A 22,228-nucleotide genomic window follows, 5' to 3' on the forward strand; every position below is an offset into this window, starting at 1 on the left:
GTCTGATGGGAGTTGTAGCCCAACAAATGTGGAGGGCGCCAGGTTGCAGGAGATTGATTTAATCCAATCATGGACTCAAATGTTCTGGAAGATAGTTGGTGGCATCTGGTTAGGTCAAAGCTCTTTGGCTTACCTTTCTCTTTCTCACAGACTCAAATTAACTGAGTTAATAGGTTGTCCTAAGACCTGGTAATCCCACTGAAATTACAATATTAGTCAATATGTGGGGTTTTCTCAACATTGTTTTGTTTATTGTGAAATAAACACTTATAAAATATAAAGAGTCAAATTAGACATGGCTGGGAGAGCAGAGTCTAGATCATTTATCCTGCACTGACAATTTGTGGAATACAACCCAAAACTCAAATCTGAATCCTGATCTCAGCTGTGAGCCTTGAACTGAATAATTCATGTTTTGGCCCTTTGTTGCCTATTCAGCTCTGTCAAAGAACTCTGATGGACTTGCAGCATTCTATTTACCACTGGATTTAGACCTAAAGCCTTCCACATGTTTTGGAATTCAGCTCCCAGAATCCCCATGCAGCAATGATCATGGGAATTGTAGTCCAGGTAGAAGGCTAATTCTTCCCTACTCCAATTCTTGGGAGGGCACGTCAGACCTAGTCCTGCCTTTTATTTCTGTGGTCTCTGTAATTCAGCCTATGTGAGATGACTGATCCACTTGTTGCTTGGATGCTGTCCTTTCTTGTCCACTTCTTGGATTGCAACAGAATGACAGTTTGAGAATGGTATTTGTTTGGATTACAACTTCCAGAGTCCCCCAGCCAGCATGGGCACCGGCTATGGTGACTAGAGAATTTTAGGAGCTGTAGTTCAAAACACAATACAAAAACTTTTCCATGTTCTGACAGAACTATCTCAGTCACTAGTGGCTGTTTCCACTCCATTACCTCTGGACCATGGCTTCCAGCCTTCCAACTACAGCCAGGACTGCTTACTTATAGGCCAACACTGGACTGTACTAGATTTCAAGTATTTGCAAACCTGCTTGCTCTGAGACCCTGCCATGTGCCATCCATGCATCAACACACAATCATTGAAGAGCACCTTTGATGCCCAGGAAAGTTTAAAATAGCTCGGAAGATTTGCTCCAGCAGTCATGCGGTTGCTTCATTAGGTGAGAAGCTGGGAGAACATGCTTGTGAAGGTCAAATAACATTTTTTAAAAATGTGGTTTCAGCAAAACGGTACCATGCACAGTGGTGATCTGCAGCAGAACTGTTCAGCAAAGAGATCCATCTCTTTTTAGTCAACTGTACCAAGAGACTTGTACAACTATTCAGTCTGCTCTCCAAGTGCTCTCTGTCTATCTTAAAGGAATACACTTCCCTCCTCCTGCTTCTTTATTACAAAACCAGATTTGGACTGAGTAGTTCTTGAAGCAGAAATTCCTTGAAATTAAGGACTATCCCCTGAAATGTAGGATATATGTCTACCTGTAGGTTCAGCAGGCAGGTTTCACAACAATAGAGTGCCTGTGAAGGATTGTGATGATGTGTAACTACTGGGGGGGGGATTGGGGAATTGCCCCAAAATAAGAATTCTACCCCACAATGAAATTTTTCCTCAGTCTCCAAATTTCTATTATTTCAGGGAATAAGACACTGAAAATTGTTCACACCTAGAACTGTTGTATTCACTGCATTTATATTCCCTTGTTAACTTTGCCTGCTCATTTTCTTTGGGTGCATAAACTGCACTTCCTAATGCTCATCTGAAGTTTTTAAATTATTGCAAAATTAAATGGGGGGGGGGGCATATTCTTATGTGGAGGTCCATGGCCTCATTTTTCACCTCTTGTGGCCACATCAAATTTGCAGATGACACCAAATTAGGAGGAATAGCTAATACTCCAGAGGACAGGATCAAAATTCAAAATGACCTGAATAGACTAGAAAGCTGGGCCAAAGCTAACAAAATGAAATTCAACACGGAGAAATGTAAGGTACTGCACTTAGGGCGGAAAAATAAAATGCACAGATACTGTATAGGATGGGGGACACCTGGCTGAACGAGACTACATGTGAAAGGGATCTAGGAGTCCAAGTACACCATAAGTTGAACATGAGTCAACAGTGTGATGCGGCAGCTAAAAAGGCCAATGCAATTTTAGGCTGCATCAATAAAAGTATAGTATAGTGTCTAGATCAAGAGAAGTAATAGTGCCACTATATTCTGTTTTGGTCAGGCCCCACCTGGAATATTGTGTCCAGTTCTGGGCACCACAATTCAAAAAGGACATTGAGAAACTGGAGCGTGTCCAAAGAAGGGCAACTAAAATAGTGAAAGGTCTGGAAACCATGTCCTATGAGGAACGACTTAGGGAGCTGGGGGTGCTTAGCCTGGAGAAAAGAAGGTTAAGAGGTGATATTATAGCCCTGTTTAAATATTTGAAGGGATGTCATATTGAGGAGGGAGCAAGCTTGTTTTCTTCTGCTCCAGAGAACAGGACCCGGAACAATGGATGCAAGCTCCAGGAAAAGAGATTCCACCCCAACATTAGGAGGAACTTCCTGACAGTAAGGTCTGTTTGACAGTGGAACACACTCCCTTGGAGTGTAGTGGAGTCTCCTTCCTTGGAGGTCTTTAAGCAGAGGCTGGATGGCCATCTGTCAAAGGGGATGCTTTGATGGAGGGTTCCTGCATGGCAGGGGGTTGGACTGGATGGCCCTTGCGGTCTCTTCCAACTCTACGATTCTATGATCCCTGGTTTATGAGAAATATTCAGAGCTTTGAAATTGTACTTTTCCAGTGGCCATTCTGACAGAAAAATTATGGGAAATGTAATCTGAAGAAAGTAACATTTCAGAGTTCTAGTGCTGGATGGGATTTATCGCTGGAGTTATAAGAGCCAGTAATTTCAGGTTTGGGGCCTCCTAAACTGAAAGAGAAAATGAAAGGTACACTGCTAATTATTTAACAGTGTTTTTAGTGCCCCTTTGCCCTTTGGAGAGAAATGAAGTCCCTGTTTCATGGAAATGTTGGTAATTTATTTTCATGATATCTTAACTTTTATCTGTTTCAATTAATAATAGTGGAGCAGGCAACGTTGCAAACACTCATTGTTTCTCAGAGAACAATGATTTCTCTCACTTCACAGCTACAGAAGGAAGGAAGTGTATAAAATCTGATGGAAGGATTTTTAAGGAGGGCATTATTGTTCTTTCGTATGTTGACATACATGTTTGTTTTTCAGTACCTGGAGAAATGCTCAATTGGGAGAAGCCATGATCGAGAGCCTGGAAGCTCAGGGACTCCAGCTGGCCAAGGAGAAACAGGAGTATTTAGGTTGGGACAAAGAAATTCTGAGTCTTTACTAATCAATTTTCTGTACCACTAACGTTAGGGCAATTGCCATCTTTCAGCATTGCTGTATGAACATATTACACCAGTCATTACCCCATACCCGCTAACATATCACAGATAAAAACTGGGACATGTGTGGCCAAGCAACATCACGGCATGTTCAAGATGGCAAAAGTTATTACTTAGGAAGAACACACAAGCCAGAAGACAGCAGCAGATTGCTTTTGCCTAACTTCACAGGGAAGGGCAAGATTCCACTCCTTCTTCTCCTCCTTCCCTGCTGAGTTAATTGAGTGCAAACTACTTCTGGACTTTGAACTCAGTTTCCAGCAACTACGTAAGTTGGGGACAAAGGGAGAAAGTGGGAAGAGGAGAGAGAAACTGGAATATTTTTAAAGCATCTGTAAAAATAAGGGACAGATTTATTCAGAACTGTCCCTGACAAATCAAGACAGTTAGAGGGTATTTTACTCCCTACCCTACTTAGTTCACTTGCAATTAATTTTCAGAAGAAATTCAAATTGTCGGTTTTAGCCTGTAAACTTTTCTGTAGCTTCAGACCTCAGTGCCTCATCAAACATTTCCTTCTGCATCAGGAGAGGGCAATTTTGGTGCACTGGAGGGAGTGGAAGGTTTTCTGGGGGACATAGGCTGCATCCGCATTGCAAAAACAATCTTTTTGACACTACTCTAATTGCCATGGCTCAGTGCTATGGAATTCTAGGAACTGTAGCTCTGCTCTGGTGCCACAACAAACTACAATTCCTAGAATTCCATAGCATTGAGCCATGGCAGTTAAAGTGGTATCAAACTGGATTATTTTTGCTGTGTGATTGCAGCCATAGAGATTACAAAAAATGTCAAAAATGGGGAAAAGAAAAGCAAGTGCCCACCTCCTGCTTTCCAAAAGGTTGTGTGTGTATTTCTCTCTGTGCATGTATTAATCTGTGCATGAAATGGAGGTAGGGATGCAAACTATTTAAAAATGAATCGCCGCACCTGAGGGCATTCAGAGCAGAGAGCTCGTTTCACAGCACTTTTTTTCTCCAGCTACAGTTGGATTGAGAGGTACAATCTTTTTACCTATGTATCTTTCAAGACCTTACTTATAACTAATAACCTCAGTCCGTTCAGCATGTTCTAATAATAAGCTATTACAGCAGACAAAAATAGAGCAGAGTTAATGAGCATCTCAGGGATCCAGACAGTTCCTAGATTCAGAGATATTATTCTGTTTGTGACTGCAGCCTCCAGATTAATTTGAATGTGAAGAAGCGGAGAGGAAAATTATAAGAGAAAGTGGTTGAGGGGGAGTCTATGGATCCTTTCACAATAAATAATTATAGCACTATGATTCCACTTTATGGACTCATGGCAATATTCTATGGAAACCTGGGCTTTGAACTTTAGGGAGAGTTATTCAGAAGACTCATCCAGAGACCTTTAGTGCATCATCAAACTCCATACTCTAGGATTTCATGAGTTGCAGCCATAATTATATAGTGTGCAGAGGGCTTATGACTTTTTGCACTTTTGCAAATGTTTCTCCCTCTGCCCTACATTCTTTCCTACTTCTGGTCCTCTAACCTTGTGGTTGTTGTAGGTGAATTTACAGATTATGCTCAGGTGTGGGAAACATTAAGCACTTTCCTTACCACTTGCTTGTTCATTGGGCAGATATTCACAAACCCATATTGGCACTGGAACTTCAAACAATGTCTGCTTTTTTTCAAAATCACCCACATTTATTAACAAAATTATCACCTCTTAGAAAAGGGGTAGGAATCATGTGGTTCACCGAGTGCTCTTGGATTGCATCTCCCACCATTCCTCACCACTGGCTATGCTGACAAAGACTGATGTAATTACAACCCAACACTATCTGCAGGGGCACATGATTGTCACTGCTACCTTTAGTCACGGATTGGATTGTCTCTGCACCTTCCTTGTTGATCTTCCTCTATCTATATATTTTTTATTTTTTTCCCCTTCGCATCTGTTAATGTAAGTCACCTAAACACCATAAAGGTACTAGATCCTGTCTGATCTCTGTAGCTAAGCAGGGTCAGCCCTTGTTGGTACTTAGATGGGAGACCGCCAATGAATACCAGGAATTGTAGGTTCTATTTCACAGGAAGGAACTGGCAAAACCACTTCTGAGTATTCCTTTGAAATCCATAAGGTCACCATAGGTCAACAGGCTACCTGAAGGTACATGCACAGACACATTTGTTAAGTTTGATGGATCTAATGAGAAGTTATAAAATTTAGCATGGTGATGAGGGAAAACCAATCAATAGTAGCCATTTATAATATTTTTTTCCTTGACAACTGATTAAAGGGAAGAACACCATCAAATTGCCAATCTAGATAGCTTTAAGAAAGCCGTTAAAACAGATATGTTTCGGTAGGCCTTCCCAGAATAAACTACTCGGCCATGTAACGACCCCACACACATATGTGATGACTCTGCCCACCACTATTGTTTTGTTTATGTGATTTTAATCTTAAGCTGTTTAATTCTTTTTAGGGGGGTAATATCTTGTTTATATTGTTGTATTCTTTTAATATTGTAAGCCGCTTTGATTGTTTTAACAAAAAGCAGGATAGAAATAAAAGTTTTATATTATTATTTATCTTATTTACTTAAAACAGCCTTCCCCTACTGGGTGGTCTCCACTTGTATCTCACATCAACTCCCATCTGCCCTAGCAAACGTGACAAAAGGTCAAGGATGGTGGGAAACATCTGAAGTACACCAGGTTGGGGAAGTCTGCATTAAAATAATCTCATAACTGCAGTCTCTCAGATCAACATGCAGCTCAATATAAGAAGCAATGGTACATTTATCACAGTCGATTGCATTCTGGGTCTATTGAATTTCTGTGAAGCTTTCTGCTATTGACTGCTATAATTTCTGTCTGTGTGTTTGCAGATAAACTTATGGAAGAGACAGAGGAGCTGTGTCTGCAGAGGGAGCAGAAAGAGGTTTGTTAACATCATTTCCATTATTTTGTTATATTCAGTATGGCAAGATTTTCACAGAACACCATGGAATTGAATGGTATTTGCTACCCAACTCCCACTCACAGAGGGCTGAGATGCAACCTGTTTCTTTCCAAATGTGTTTGATTTACTATTACCTACTATTACCATCTTCACTGACGGTGCTGGCCTGGAGATGATGGGAGTTGTAGATCAGTAGTACTAGAAGGAACTGTACAAATTCCCCCCAAACCCTCAGATGTTCCAGAAGGTTACCATGGTCTATGGTATTGAAAGCTTGAGATGTCCAAGAGCACCAACAGGAGAAAGAGAGGAGGAGGAAAATAATATAGATGTTGACTCATGGCTGATCACTGAAACTTCCTCCGCACTGCAGAAATAATGCAGTTTGACATCATTTTAACTGCTATGGTGCAATGCAATGGAATACTAGATTTGTAGTTTTGTGAGATATTTAGCCTTCTCTGTCAGAGAGCTCTGGTGCCATAACAAACTACAAATCCCAGGATTCCATGGCTTTGAGCAATAGCAGTTAAAGTGGTGAAAACTGTATTACAGTACTTCTGCAGTGCAAATGAGGTCTGAGTTGTTTATTTTGTGCTATTTATAGACATACCCAGCAATGGTGTGGTTGGCTTTGACTTCCTTACATCTGCATATATACTCTGTTCATAGACTGCATTCATTGCATGGAGATGCTCATGTGAGTTTTGTGTTGCATTCCATATGGAAAGGCTTTCTGTGGAGGATTTTCTACTGGGTGAATAAATCCTGAAAGAAGTGTCAGCTGGACACATAAACTCTGTAGCCCTTTGGATTCCACCTGCTTTTTCTTCTTTTAAGGCTTTGGAACGTCTCAACCAAGTCTTGGAAGCAGAGAAGCAGCAATTTGAGGAAGTGGTGCAAGATCTGCGGGTGGAACAAGAGCAGATTAAACGGTAATGTATCTTTGCTGTGAAGAATCCTTCCCCCCTCTTTCTGCAAAAAAACCCTAAGTCGTTCTATTGTCACCCTAGGATAGATTTCATGGGATCCCTCACTTTGTAAGCTTTCATTTAAAGTCCTTGCCTTGGAACCAGGCTTGTACTCATAAAAGTTCTAGTGCTAGAAGGGACTGTACAAATTCTTACCAATTCCTTTTTTCCTGAGCATGGAAAAATGTTTTTGGTGTTTTTGTTTGTTTGTTTTTGTACCACAGCTGTCAGCCCCCTCCATGCTGGCTGGGGTTCCTGACAGATCAGTCCAAAAGACCTGCTTTTCCATGGACCTTTTAATGGTTATTGGTCATTATGGACAGCAGCAAGTCTCTGACTACCAGGTTATCAGGAGTGGCCTTTCCCAGTCTTCATCTTTAAGTTGTAGGGGCCAGTCAGGGTGTAGCAACAGAGATGCAAAGTGAGGGCATTCCTCTCCAAAATAAGAATTCTGTCCCTGTCCCCCAAATTTTCCTTAGTCCCAAAATTTTTAGCATTGTGGAGAATGTGATACTGAAAACTTCACATCTAGATGTCTTATGTTTGGAATGTTTGCATTCCCTTGGTTAATTTTGTCTACCTCCTTTGTACTAACTAGTATTCCCAAGTGTTCAATTGAAGTTTTGTGTTACTGCAATGCTAGAAATTTTGGAACAAAAGGAACATTGCATGATGCAGGACAGGACAAATTTTTATTTGTGGGACACTGCTCCCCCAGAACTATATCCATGGAACCAATGTGTGTGCTGATGTCTGCTATCTTTATTCTGATAACAGTCATGCATAATACACCACCTGAGCTCTTGAACATACCCTAAGGGTAGATCTAAATACTGTAAAGACACCAGATCCCATCTGATTTTGGTTAGCCCTGATTAGTATTTGGACGGGAGATTGCCAGTGAAAACTAGATGCTGTAGGCTATGTTTCAAAGGAAGGAACTGACAAAACCATCTCTGAGGATTCCTTGCCTAAGAAAACCCTATGAAATTCATGAGGGTCTCCATAAGTCGACAGGTGACTTGAAAGCACATACACAGAGACATATAATACAGAAATTCCTATAGTCAGAGTTTTCCTTAACATGGAGATGCAGAGGTAGAAAAACACACATCTTCTGCATTTTTAGATGTTGTATAGGTGTTTCAGGCATGGGGGCTTTCCTGGAGAGAAAGTAAACCTAATACTAATTGTTATAGTATTAGGGGCCTGAAACAATATTCTTCATGTTTCTTTCACAGGGAGCTGGAAATGACAGCCCGGTCTCTCAGAGGAGTGGAGGAGGAAAAGAAAGAGCTCCGAAGTCTGACAGAAACATTGCAAAAATCATTGGAAGTAAGTAGGTACCTGATTTTGCTCTTGATAATAACATTTAGTAATTGATCTTCTTGGAAATGTTAATAAAGAATACGTGCAATCTCAAAATCTTTCAGCATGCCGTGCTCCTGTTCAGAGGGTCAGTCAGCCAGCCTTTTCCTCTTCTATAATATTTCATTCCATCAACAGTATCAGATGAACCATATTCTGTGCCCACTGAGTTTGCTTAGTCCACATTAGACTGTTTTTGAACCTTTTTCCTTAGATTTTTTTACTAATTTTTATTTTAGTAAAACGAGGGTAGGATGTTGCAGTAAATCTTGGGGTTCCCTTAAGCCAACATGTATTTATGACAGTATTTTGGTTGCACAATTGGCACTTGGAGAATTAATTTTCTTTTAGTACATCTGTAGGATTAGCTCTTACATATAGCATGCAAATGGAGACCTGTACAAATGAAGGATGGAAATATTTCCCACTGTAGCCATTCCGTTGTTTGGGAGCTGGACTGCAGTTCCCAGAGATCTTCACCACTGACGGGACTGATAGGATCTGTAGTCCACCATCTGGAGAGCCACAAGCCCTCACTCAGAGGGAGAGTTTTGGCAATGTGTTAGCCTTCCTATTGTTTGTAATGTGTATGTTCAGGATTATTATTCACAATCTCGCACTTATCATTGTTTATAAACAAGTTTACTGACTGGAAGTGTTCTGAAAATTGCCAGCTTTCTAGATGGGCTAGTTTGCCCTTCACAGTTTTAGATGAATGATCAAAGTTTTTGCCATCACTGAATATCTCCATATTAAAGAAAGGATTGCTTGCTTTTGTTACTTTAGGCTCATTGGCCCTGTGGGGCAGTGGCGGGGAGGGGAGGGAGTTGACAATTTGGTATTTTAATTCTTCCCTTGCCATTCTTGAAAATATGTTTTCAAAACTGTTGCTCTTCTTTGCATTTCTGTATAGAAAACATTTCATGTATGGTATCCTCTCATATTCAGGGGTAGCTATGTTGACCATGTAGCAAAATAAAACAAAATCCAAAATCCACAGCAGAATGATGCCTTTATTGGCCAGTCGAAATGAACAAATTCCATCATGTAAATTTTCAAAGCTTCATTGGCTTCTTCATCAAGCAGAAATTGTTTTAAAAAGAGTATGTCATGTCCTCTCAAATGCTGTCAGCACTAGCAAGGTACATGTGTGTGTAACTGTTAAAATACAGGAAAGTGGGACCACAGAAGTGAAATCCAGGAGCCACTTGTGTCCTGTGGGGCTACAAAAGTGGAATCAAAGGGCCTCCTGCAGACCACACTATGGCCCTCTTTGGTTTAAAAGTTGCATGGCAGATGGAAATTAAACAGGGAAACCTTCTCCCCAATAAGATGCCTGGGAAATGTAGCAATCTCAGTTTACATACCACTGTAAGCAAATTGTTGGCTTTGAAATGTTTTAAAGAGTAATCAATTCAGGAAGGATGGGACATGGGAAGTAGAGAAAGGTGGGGGAAATGGCTACTGTTTAATCTGTTTGTGTGGGCTTTAAGGAACTCTCCCTGGAAAAACAGCGAACTCTGGAAATGCTGGAAGAGAATGAAAATCAGCTGCCACCCCCAACTAGCCCGAGTGAGCAACCTGATGCTACAGGGGGTCTGCACAGCAGCTTGCACCACATTGAAGAAAAAATGCACCAGCTGCTGGAGGAGAAGCTCTTGGCAGAGAAAAGGTGAGGAAGCAAGAGAGGTTAATGTGCTCTGGACAGGGTTGCCAAGTTATTGCAACTGGGACCTTGCTCTGCACCTCTGAATTTTCTGCAAATGCATGACCTTAGATCAAGGGCCCATTCATGCTACTTAATTATAGTGCTATTATGCTACATTTAATTGCCATAGCTCTGCAATTTTATTATCTTTTGGGGAGGGTTTGGGCCATCCTAAGCCTAGGGGAGGCCTTTTTTGAGAATAGGAACGCGACTTCCAGGTCACGCCTGTTGCAAAAAGGGCCTAAAATGTCTTGGGAGTACCAAAATTATGGTGAAAATGCCCCTTATGCCCTTTGGGGGGGGGGACAAAGGGTTTGCAGGGTTGTGGCAGGGTTGTGGTAATATATATTCAAACCCTTTGTGCCCCCCCCCAAAAAGTCATAAGGGGCTTTCAATACCCAATTTGACAGGGATGGTACCAGTTAATCCCCTGCTGTCCCAAATTTTCAGCTGCTTTTAAAATGTCCTGCTTTTTTCTCCCTGATCTTTCTTCTTTAATCCTCTGCTTACTTCAGTTGCTGCAAACTTTCAATGCATATGTAGTTTGCACTCAATTTACTCAGGAGGAGGGAGAGGAGAGGAGGAGCTGTCTTACCCTTCCCAATAGCCTCAGTTGTCCCCCCATGCCAACTCCCCTTGTTAATTCACTACTGTACATAAATTCTAAGTTTCTTTGCTTAAAGTAGTAATTTTCCATGTTCTTCCTCATTAAAAGCTTTTGTCCCACGCTGTATTCACTGTGCTCTGATGATCCTCAGCCACATGTGTTTTCATCTGTGAAATGTTTGAAGCTATATAATTGCCAGCATGGTGGAGTGGTTTGTTGGACTATGGACTTTATCACATGGGAAAATCAGGGGTTTAAACTGATTATCCTGTGAAAATCATGTGATCGCGATTAAAAATTTTCACATGATGTCACCATGAAAGCATCATTATCCCAGGAATAACCAGGAACAAATCATTCACAGGAAATCCCGTGAATGATTTGTTGCTGGTTATTCCCTGGATAATGATGCTTTAATGTGTGTGAAAATCTTAATCATGATTGCACAATTTTCATGGGATAATCACTGTTTAAACCCCCAAATTTTCCCCCAATTTCCCCCTGTGTGATGAAGTCCTGTGACTCTGAAGACCTGGGTTTGATTCCCTATTCAGCCATGGAAACCCACTGGGTGACCTTTGGGAGTCACACACTCAGCTTCAGAAAACCCAATGATAGAAAGTCACCATAAGTAGGAAATGGAGAAAGTGGTATCGGCTGAAGACAATTCGTCTCCTTTCCTATATTGATTTACAGAATGAAGGAGAATGAAGAACGTTCCCGAGCTCTAGAGGAAGAGCGAGAATTCTATTCTTCCCAATCACGGGCCTTGCAGAACTCACTCTCCGAACTGACAGCCGAGAAGCAGAAGACTGAGAGGGACCTCAAGGTAATGATTGTAAAAAATTGGATACCAAATTGTTTTCCATATGGAGTTTGGAAAACATCCTTTTTTGACTACCACTCCCTTCCCCTCCATTCCTAGTAACTTTTCTACACTCTCATCTCAGCTTTCTTTTCCCTGCTACTTCTTTCCTAAGACCTGGACATATATTCTACATTTTTAAATTATATAATCATTTGTACAGAAAAAAATTCACAACAACAGTAATAGAATTAGGAAGTAATATCATCCAGGGAGCAGGAATAAGTTTGGTTAGCCTCCAAACATTAGAAAGGTATTTTTTTTTTCTTTCCTCAGAGATGTCACTCACTTCGCCTTGCTTTGCTGTTCCACTGATTGTAATGAAAATGTGTGACTGAATTTAATATGTTAATTCCACTTAATTGCATATTACTCCAATTATTCAATAATAAAACTAGGTAAACTAGTCTATTTCCCCATTGGTGGACCTGCAAGGCAATCTAAATGCCTAAACAGAGGACCTTATCACACTGGGGTTATTGGAGCTAAGATCAGGGGTGAGTGCGGGTCAAATGATGCAGATTGACGTTATAATGTGACTGTTTTATCACACCTGGTTGCCCTTCTGTTGGCCTTCCGAACTGAGGGGGAATCGAATCCAAGGCAAGTCACGTGATGCGGATTCAGGGACAGCAGAGTGAGTGCAAATTGTATTTCCACACCGGTGCATACCATGGGGGATTCAACGATTCAAATTGGGACCCTTGCACATGCTCAGTGGGGCCCTGAAGGCATCCTGAACCTTTGCACTTCCGGGGTGAAGAAGGGAGCCTGGCTCCACTTTCACGGGAATGACAGCTGTTTCCCCTCCACTTTCTCGGGAATGACAGCTGCACCTTTCTTCCTCCCTTCTATTTTCCCATCCCTGGCAGCCAAATTCAAAGGGTCCTCCGTGTCAGAGCCCCGATCCATTTCATCCACATCTACATCTATTCTCCTGTCATTCTCCTCATCTACATCTCTCCTTCCCTTTGTAGCAGTTGCCTTCTCTTAGGTTGCATCCACACTGGGGAAATAATCCACTTTAATAATAAATAATAAAATAAAATCTTTATTTCTAGCCCGCCTTTCCAGAGATCAAGGCGGGTTACAGTGGTGGATTTTGCAATCCAACAGCATACAAATTACAATAAAAACATTATCAAAAATCTACAATTACATTATATAAAACAACAACAACAATAACAATTCCAGGCTAGCAGTGATCCTGGCTCAGTGCTATGGAATTCTGGGAACTGCAGTGTCCTGAGACATTGAGCCTTCTCTGCCAGAGAGCTCTGGTGCCTCAGCAAACTAACAACTTAAATTATTATTATTATTATTATTATTATTATTATAAAATAATAAATTATTATTATTATTTTAAAAATAAAGTATTATTATTATGGGAGTTGGAGTTTGTTGGGGGTCCTTGGCTCAAGGCTATGGAATTCTGGGAGTTCCATCTCTCCCTCCAGCCTCCTTAATAATAATTTAAGTTATTAGTTTGCTGAGGCACCAGAGCTCTCTGGCAGAGAAGGCTCAATGTCTCAGGACACTACAGTTCCCAGAATTCCATAGCACTGAGCCAGAACAGTTAAAGTGAAGTCAAACCGGATTATTTCCCCAGTGCAGATACAGAGGTTAGCATTCACATGAAACTGGAAATGGATGGAAGGTAGATTTCAATCCAGATGACAGATGCGAAGGGAAAGAAACATGAGGCTGGAGGGAGAGATGGAACTCCCAGAATTGCAGCAGGGCATCATGGGAGATTTGCAACCCAGGGGTCTTGCGATGGTGTTCAGGAGCACCGGCAGATTGGAATTCCACACCAGACCAATCTACAGTGAGTTACAACTGACTATCAATGCGAATCCCATCAATCCACTTATTTAGCGCACTTGCCAAAATGAGGAGCCAGGAAGGATTCAGTTCAGAAGCCTCGCGGAAGGAGGACACAAGGGGCTCCCACTGAAAGCAACCAGGTATGAAAATACATGAACGTTCTAACGTGAATCCGCATCACTCAGTTCGCACTGACCCTAGTTCTGAGCTCAAAAAACCCAGTGTGATAAGGTCCTAAGTATCAGAATGAAATAAATATAGATACATCAGGAAGAGGAACAAAATACCATCATAATAATAACAGATAAATAAAAATAACAAAATGGCTGTATAATATATCCTAACAACAGATTATAAAAATACAACCAATTTTATCTCTCCTAAACAATAACAAAGATGCTTCAAGCAAATATGTTTAGGATAAGTGTGGTGTAGTGGTTTGAACCAGAAAACCCCGTGATAGGATCACCTTAGGGTCACCATAAGTCAGAAATTACTTGAAGATACACAACAACTATAGTGATACACTAGAGCTCTTTGGCAGAGAATTCGACATTGTTTTTGTTGTTGTTGTGTGCCTTGATGTCTCTCAAAAACGCAAATGTCAGGATGGCAATTAAAGTGGAATTACAGTGCTGTAATGGCATAGCATAAAAGAGCCTCTGGCATTATCATTTTCTGGACTGTTTTTGTTGGTTGGTTTTGGACAGCCTTTTCTCCTTCCTCCTCAGGCAGAGGTCAAGGTTCGGATGGAGCTGGAAAAACGTTTGCAAGAGGCTGAAGAGGCACTACAGAGTCTGGAGCAAGGTCTGAATTGTAAACATCGGAACAAAGAGAAGGAGGAAAAAATGAAAGCAGATGTCAGCAATCTGAAAAGTAAGTGAGCAGAGAAGCTTACCTTCGCCACCTGTCCTAAAACTTAGAAGTAGATTCCACAGTTGGTACCACAGAAAGAGGAGGAAATAGGAAGAAAGAGGAGTAAACCTAACCTTTACTTCCCCAGCCTGGCACCTTTTAGCTATTTTGAACGATAGCTCTCATCATCCCCAACCAGAATGACAACTGGTGGTGATAGAAGTTACAGTCCAGCATCCCTTAAAGCATCCAGCATCCCACCTTTCCAAGGTGGAAAGGTTGGCTGAACCGGTCAGCCCTCACAAATACCAGGCAGAGTAGAATTTTCTGAAACCTCAAGGGATGTTGGACATTCCTGTAGCAGTTTACCTTTTTTAAAAGCAGAGCACAACATATCCTGGAAAATAAACAGGCAGGAGTGGGGGAAGCATATATGTGAACATCATAATTGAAGGCCAAGCCAGTTATGACATTAAATATATCTTTGCAGTTGCACTTTTTTTAAACGAAGCTAGTTGCAGATGCCTGGGGCATGGTGATTAGTATTGTGAATGGAGCTGATGGGGAAAGGGAAGTTTAATATTTCCCTCCCTTGCTATGTTCTTGATAAAAACAGCTTTTCTAAAGCTGCTAGGTTTGTTGGCACCAATGTTCACATATGAATATAAAATTTCATCTATTTTGGCCCTAAATTTCTATGTAATCACACAGATTATTGGAATACCTGTGCAGTGGCAAACCTCTGACCTTCCTGATGGATTGGATAACAACTCCTTTCTGTTGACAATTTTTGGCTGGGCTGAAGCTGTTTCTAAGCCAAAATGTCTACAGGGCCAAATGTTCACCACACCTGCCATAGCATATGTCATAAAAGAAGGCATTTTGCACATGCTGGGAGGAACCATTTCATTATTTCAGATGTTCTAAGCATGTTACTCTATGCTGAGTTGGGAAAACTGTGGCTCACAAGCTGCATGCAGTCCCAAATAGCTCTTTAAATCCCTTTCAGGCTCAGGACATTCCAAAATCCCACAGAAGCCCCTCCATTCTTTTGATAAAAGTTTGGGTGTTTTTTTAAAAAAAAATCAAATGGTCAGAAACCATTCACACCCGCCAGAGACCTCCAACCTCCAAACAAAACTGACCACAACTAAAACTTGAAATGCCATCATGTCACTTCTAGTTTTGTTTTGTCCAGAGATGTGGCCTCCAGCAGTGTGAAAATTTGCCCCCAGTCCTGGCACAGTTGTCCACAAAACTCTATGTGTACAAGCACAAGCTGTGGCATTCAAAGCAATTTCTAGAGCTGAGTGCTGCTAAAAACTCTGCTTTGATTCCTGTCCCTGCATGCCCCACAAAATAACAAAATTAACTTGTGAGTGATTTGAGCAAGTAGAGTATGAGGTATGAGGGGGAAAGAATATCTCCTTCACTGCTTTGGAAAATTTCTGTCCCAGAAACCTCTGGGAGGCAGTTACGGAGAACAACAAAGTTTTCCTAGCTGAGAATAGTTTTCAGAAATTCAAATATGTGTTCTCTGATTTCATTTCCATATTTTCAAATGTGTATAATTTTTCAAGATGTTGGGAAAAATAAATAAGGCAATATAACTAAAATATCTACTTTTTGTCATTATTGTTGTTGCCTCAAACTTGTCACAGAGCAGGAAGGACTCATGTTCTATGAAGTTATCACTCAACGTCAAATTCTACAAAGTCTGACGATGTTTAGAAATTGAAATCTTAAAATGTAGATTAATTCCTGATATCTTCAACACATGATGTTAGCTTGAATTGAGTCTGTTTGTGGGCAGTCTTGTGCAGTCTGGTGCAGTTGTGTAGCTACTGGGGAGTGGGGGAGTGAGGGCCTTGCTGCCCCAATAAGAATTCTGTTCCCATGAAATTTTCCTTTAGTCTACAAATTCCTAGCATGACAGTAACTTAAATCTTGAATTGAGCATTTAGAAATACAGTTCAGGCACCCAAAGAAAAGGGGCAGGCAAAATTATCAAGGGAATGCAAACACAGCAAATATGAGTTTCCAGTGTGAGTGATTTTCAAGTGTCTCACTCTGTGTGATGATGACAGAAATTTGGGGACTGAAGAAAAATTTCACTGGGGGAATAGAATTCTTATTTGGGTGTTCAATGCCCTCATATACACCCCTGATCTGGTGTCCTTCGGATGTATGGGACCATACAACTCTCATCTTCACCCCAGCTGTCAAAGCCATAAGCATCAGGCTGAGGAAGTCTGAACTAAAGACAACATTAACCATGTCTCCCTTGGGTGCCACTTCCTGCAGAATTCTTTGAGGAGTGCATCCGGAATGCCGAGTTGGAAGCCAAGATGCCAGTCATCATGAAGAATTCTGTGTATCTCCACAAGGCTGCAACCCGCAGGATAAAAAGCTGCCGCTTTCACCGCAGGACATCCAGCAATTCATGGAATGACTGTAGGTACTCAGGTGTGTAAACCTTAACTTTTTTTGTTCTCCCATGTGGAGAATGAAAAATGTTCAGAATATTTCTCCTTGCTGGGCAAAATTAGCAAGACATTTCAATGTATTTTCAAACCACACAGGTTTTATTGCACCAAATACAATATTTGCAGGAAAAAAATGAATGTGGGAGTTAGGGTTTGCTACTTATAGTGACATAGGACTGGATTAGATGATTCCATGAGTGTTTTCCAACTCTACAGTTCTATCATTTTGTACTACTGAGCTTAATGATAGGACCAGCCCTGGGTAAAAATTCAAGCAAATTTGAAGAAGAATCTGCTGGGTTTACACATTTAGATTGCAACAGTGAAACCCAGGTAAAGTACTGGTTCTGGTGTGCTCATGTAGTTGTGTGAATTGACCTTTGCTCCACTATCTTTGCACAAAACTCTCTGTACGCTGTGAGACCTCAGGTACTAAGCACCAACTTTGTAGAATTTACCATATATACTCGTGTACAAGTCGACCTCATGTATAGGTTGAGGGAAGGTTTCAGGGTCAAAATCATGGATTTTGATACTGTATGACCTATGAATAAGTCAAGGGTAAAACCTAGGGGGCTATAATGAAGGATGGAAAGGGGAAAATGCCGTTTCCATCCCTCCTCCTTCTTCTCTGGACCTCCCTTGACCACCTAACACCAATTCCCAGGTGCTGGAGGAGAGGTTTTAACATTGGATTGAGAAGGGAAACAAGTGGTGTTAAATGAGGTGTTTCTTCCATGGGAAGAGGAGGCTTGCAAATCAGACTGGGGAGGGAAACAAGTGGTGTTAAATGGGTTTCTTCCATGGGAATAAAAGGCTTGCAAATTGGACTGAGAACCTCTTTCACAGACAGACAGACACAAAAACAGATGCCTTGAGGCACCAGGACTGGGGCATCAGGCTTGCTTGTTTTGGGGCCTCTATAAGCAGTATTAGTTATTGACTCGTATGTAAGTTGACCCAGGATTTTAGGGTCAATTTTGGGACATAAATTTCTCAATTTATAGTCAAGTTTATATGGTAATTTCTTTTCTTTTTTGCCCAAATTAGAATTTAGCAAAATGGCCTCCATGTTTCTTGCTCGCATTGAGCCTTGAGTCTGGTGCAGGACTCCAGTTATTGTTGTGTGCTATTTTTGTTTTCAGTGCGGCAGTCACAATCATTCATGTACTCAGAGGCTGAAAACATAGAAGATCTGAAGCAAGCTGCCAAGAGGTTGAGCCAGGACCAGCATTTCCGGGAAGCCATCTATCAGATTATGATTTCACGTCAAGGTTCCTCTTCAGGCAACAAAAAGTGAACCTTTCTTCCTCCTGTCTGAATAGAGAGTCTAATCCCAGCTTGCTATCATTCCACTCAGCACAGGCCAATGACTCTCTGTGCCTGGAAGCAGAAGTACACTCTTTCCAAGTGGTGAGGAATAAACAGATCATTCCTCACTGGTGAGGGCTGTGGTTCAGCTACTATTTCCAGGAGATGAGTGGTTTCTTCTGGCAGGCTGTGGTTGAACTATCATCACATCAGCTAACACATTTAGACATGCCTTGTCAGGATTTGTCAGGGTCAAAGTGACAGTGAGCCACAGAGCTTGGCTAATTCCAATCCAATCCCCTCCATATGTGTTCGATGACAATTATCATCATCCACAGACTGCATGGGAACTTGATTCTCTGAGGATTATGGGAGTCGCCATGTAACAGATTTGGAGGCCAGATTGGGAGAGGCTGATTTTAGAGAATGCCCAATTTAACCTTTCATCCCAGAAGCAGATACCAATGCTACTGGCCAACTGATATCTTTCTGGGGCAGATAGCCAACCATACAAGATGCAAATCATCTGTAGTGTGCTGAGGAAAGCAATACTCCTGCTCTTGTTTCCTGGGTTTCTTTTACATGTCTGTAAAATAAGTATTCAGATGGCCACCTGACAGATAGCTAGCAGTATGAATCCAAGTTTGGTTTCAATACCCACATGCATGCCAAAAGTACGTACAGTGTATTGTTTTATAATACCTGTTCTCTGTAAATGGTAAGGACACGCTTTCACAAAGCCAATTTTTTTCATGGAGGATTTATGGCTTTTTAAAATAGTATGTTTGTTTACAAATATGCAAACAGCAGAGCAGGAAGGGAACAGATTAAGACAGTGATACATGTGAGAGGTTTTTTGTTTTTTTGAAATGGCATGCATATTACGGTTTCCAGATGAAATAAAGGACAGGTCTCTTGTCCCTTTAATGGTTGTGTAGAAGAGGGAATTTTGGCAGCGGTACACAACCATTAGATGGTGGGGAACCGTGTCCCATATTACACCTGGCAACCCTAATGTTCTTGGAGTTTTACCCAAGATTGTGTCTGACTGGCTAGTAGCAAAACTCTTTTATAGTTTATTAACTACCTAAATTCTAAGCTCTTCTCTTTACAGCCCTCGCCACCTCTCCCTCACAGACAACATTCAGAACACACTGACCTGCAAAACTTTCTAGGCATTTCTGGGGAGCAACTATCCATTAATCAACTCACTCAAAAATCTAGGTCATTGGCTGGTAACACATCAAAAGATAAGAAGAAAGAGAAACCCCTTTTCCTGCACATCTTCCAGAAGCATGATTTAACTCTGAAACAGGACACATGCTCCCTGCATGCCTTATTTCAGAGCAAATGCTTGTTTAAATGGGGGCAGGGTTTGCCATCACCCAATTTGGGCAATGGGGCAACAGCAGTAGGTACCAGCCCTGGTGGCAACATAACCCCTGATCCACAGAGGTTGCCCAGCCTGGCTTAGATGTGTGGTCCTCTCTTCACTTGATACAGATAAGTGATATTTCCTAACAAGGCCTTGCCTTTTGATTAACCAGTTTGCCAAGCAACACAGCTAACTACTAATAGTGATACCCAACTGAATAGCTTCATCTTTCCTACTTTTGCCTGATTAAAGTACATATTCAGATGTTTTCTTCTGAAAAACACAGTGAGCATAAAGAACACTTAAGTCTACTCCTTGGTTTATCAAACTGTTTAGCATGTGGACTGAGATCAGACAGAGAACAGAGACAAGATTACAGGTCTGTATGGGATCAAGTTGAAATTGGTATTGTATTTTATTACATACATGTTAAATACTCTAAAGGCATCAGAACTTTTCTGATCTTGGAAGCTAAGCAGAGTCAACCCTGGTTAGTATTTGTATGGGAGACTGCCAATGAATACCAGATAAATATTCCTTACCTCAGAAAACCCTATAAAATTTAGGGTGCCATCATATATTGATGGGCGATTTGAAGGAAGATTTGACTGTGGTCCTATAAAGTTAAGAGAAAATAATTGCTCAGGGGACAGACAGATCTGAAAAGCTTCCTTAGCTGTGTGTCGTTCTTTGTGGACTGGAGCAGCCTAATGGTCAGTGGTGAATTGCACAGCTATTGACCTCAATGTAATTTGCAATTTAATTTGTCGCAGGTTAAAAATTTGCAATTGATGTCGCAGGTTAAAAACTAGAACAGAACATGGCAATACAATTATGCCTGCTAGTCAGTAAGGTGAGGAACATCAGTAACTGCACACCGTTACATCAATATTTTCTATGCTTTCTTGTTTGCATCAGCTTAACAAAAATAAAAATGGAAATCAGTAAACCTCTATGAGAAATACTAGTTGTTAGCAGTCATTGGCATGTAATTTGAGGAGCATTGGTTCCCTCTAGTGGCACTCATTAACAAGTCTACTGCCTTGAGTTCTTTTTGGTGTTAACTGTCCTCAAGTTCCTCCATATGAAGAGCAGGATTAGACTCAGAAGAAGGAGGAGTGAAGATATGAGGAAGGAACATCAATCACCTAAGATATGCAGGTAACATTAGATACTAGAGGGAAACATCACAGACTTGGAAAAGCTACTGAAGAATAAAGTGCAAAGGCAGACTTGCTGCTGAACATAAAACAAAAATAATGACAACATAGGACCTACAGAAATCCAGCTAGACAATGAGGAAATTGAAATGGTTAAAGCTTGTTCATACCTTGGATCAAACTGATCAGAATGGAGACTGCAATCAAGAAATCATAAGACTAGGAGCCTTATCACACTAGATGAATCCTGCTCAGAAATGGGATTTTAGAAGTAGAAAAAACAGAAATAATGGCCTGTTACAGACTGCCAAAATAAAGCTGCTTCGGGTCTCTTTGGAGGTATGCTGTTTAAATGATGCATGCATCCTAAGAATCTGGAAGTTGCACCAAAGCTGCACTCCAGTGCTTAGGAATGGAGTGTGGCTTTGGTGCGACTTCCGGACTCTTAGGACCCATGCATCATTTAAATAGCATACCTCCAAAGAGACCCGAAGCAGCTTTATTTTGGCAGTCTGTAACACGCCAATGTGAAAATAAAGCTAACAGAAAGTGGACAGAAATGACACTTTTTTACTTTTGGGAAGTAGGAGTGAGAAAACTGAAGTATGGTGGGTCCTTGGTATCTGCTGGGATTTGGTTCCAGGGTCCCTGTGGATATCAAAATCTGTGGATGCTCAAGTCCCAGTAAATACAACGATGTAGTAAAATCGTGTCTTATATAAAATATCAAAATCAAACTTTGCTTTTTGATATATATATGTGTGTGTGTGTGTGTGTGTGTGTTATTTTCAAGCAGTGGACAGTTGACTCCCTAGATAAGGAATCCATGGGTAGCAAAAATATGCACTCTCCAAAGTGGTGGCGTTACTTAGAACTCCAGAGAAATGTGAATTCATTAATTCATGAAACTAGTTTTCCAGTCTATGAAATATACTGGTGAGACCGAACTAATAATCATCATCATAATAATAATTTTTATTTCTATCTTCCCGCCTCTCCCAATGGATCAAACCGGGATCACAACAAGGTTAAAATTACAATTACAATATAGCAGCATTAGTTACTGCACCATTAAAACCACAGTTAAAAGAATAAAAGCATAAGAATATAAAAATATAAAAACCTGAAAACATTAACAACAATCAATCATGGGGGCAGCTGGTCTTGTTCCATACTAGTGGTCTTCGTAGGAGGTCAGGAGGATAAGCATGGTGAAAGAGCTCTGTCTTTACCGCCTTCTTGAAGGTTTCTAAGGATGTAACAAGGCGGGTCTCATCTGGGAATCCATTCCAAAGTCTAGGGGCAGCTATACTGAATGCCTTTAGGGAACTGGAAACATGTTTGGATGCTGGTATCTCC

General features: G+C 41.0%; 1 protein-coding gene across 4 annotated transcripts in view; it reads left to right on the forward strand.

The window, feature by feature from the left end:
• PLEKHD1 (pleckstrin homology and coiled-coil domain containing D1) overlaps positions 1–21,202 on the forward strand; it is a 48,383-nt gene extending 27,181 nt beyond the window's left edge. For 2 of the 4 annotated variants that reach the window (XM_089521759.1, XM_089521761.1), the window contains 9 exons: positions 3,218–3,309; positions 6,263–6,315; positions 7,177–7,271; positions 8,549–8,642; positions 10,169–10,347; positions 11,687–11,819; positions 14,414–14,558; positions 16,842–17,003; positions 18,169–21,202. In XM_089521759.1, the coding sequence (XP_089377885.1) occupies positions 3,218–3,309; positions 6,263–6,315; positions 7,177–7,271; positions 8,549–8,642; positions 10,169–10,347; positions 11,687–11,819; positions 14,414–14,558; positions 16,842–17,003; positions 18,169–18,323 (1,108 nt within the window). In that variant the 3' untranslated portion in view covers positions 18,324–21,202. Of the gene's footprint in view, positions 1–2,229; positions 2,546–3,217; positions 3,310–6,262; positions 6,316–7,176; positions 7,272–8,548; positions 8,643–10,168; positions 10,348–11,686; positions 11,820–14,413; positions 14,559–16,841; positions 17,004–18,168 lie in introns of those variants that run through there. The other 2 variants (XM_089521762.1, XM_089521760.1) reach the window with 2 other exon arrangements.
• Positions 21,203–22,228: the final 1,026 nt, after the last annotated feature.

The sequence above is a fragment of the Sceloporus occidentalis genome, unplaced genomic scaffold (genome assembly GCF_023333645.1).
Source record: "Sceloporus occidentalis isolate IW3139 unplaced genomic scaffold, rSceOcc1.0.p SCAF_4, whole genome shotgun sequence".
NCBI lineage: Eukaryota > Metazoa > Chordata > Lepidosauria > Squamata > Phrynosomatidae > Sceloporus > Sceloporus occidentalis.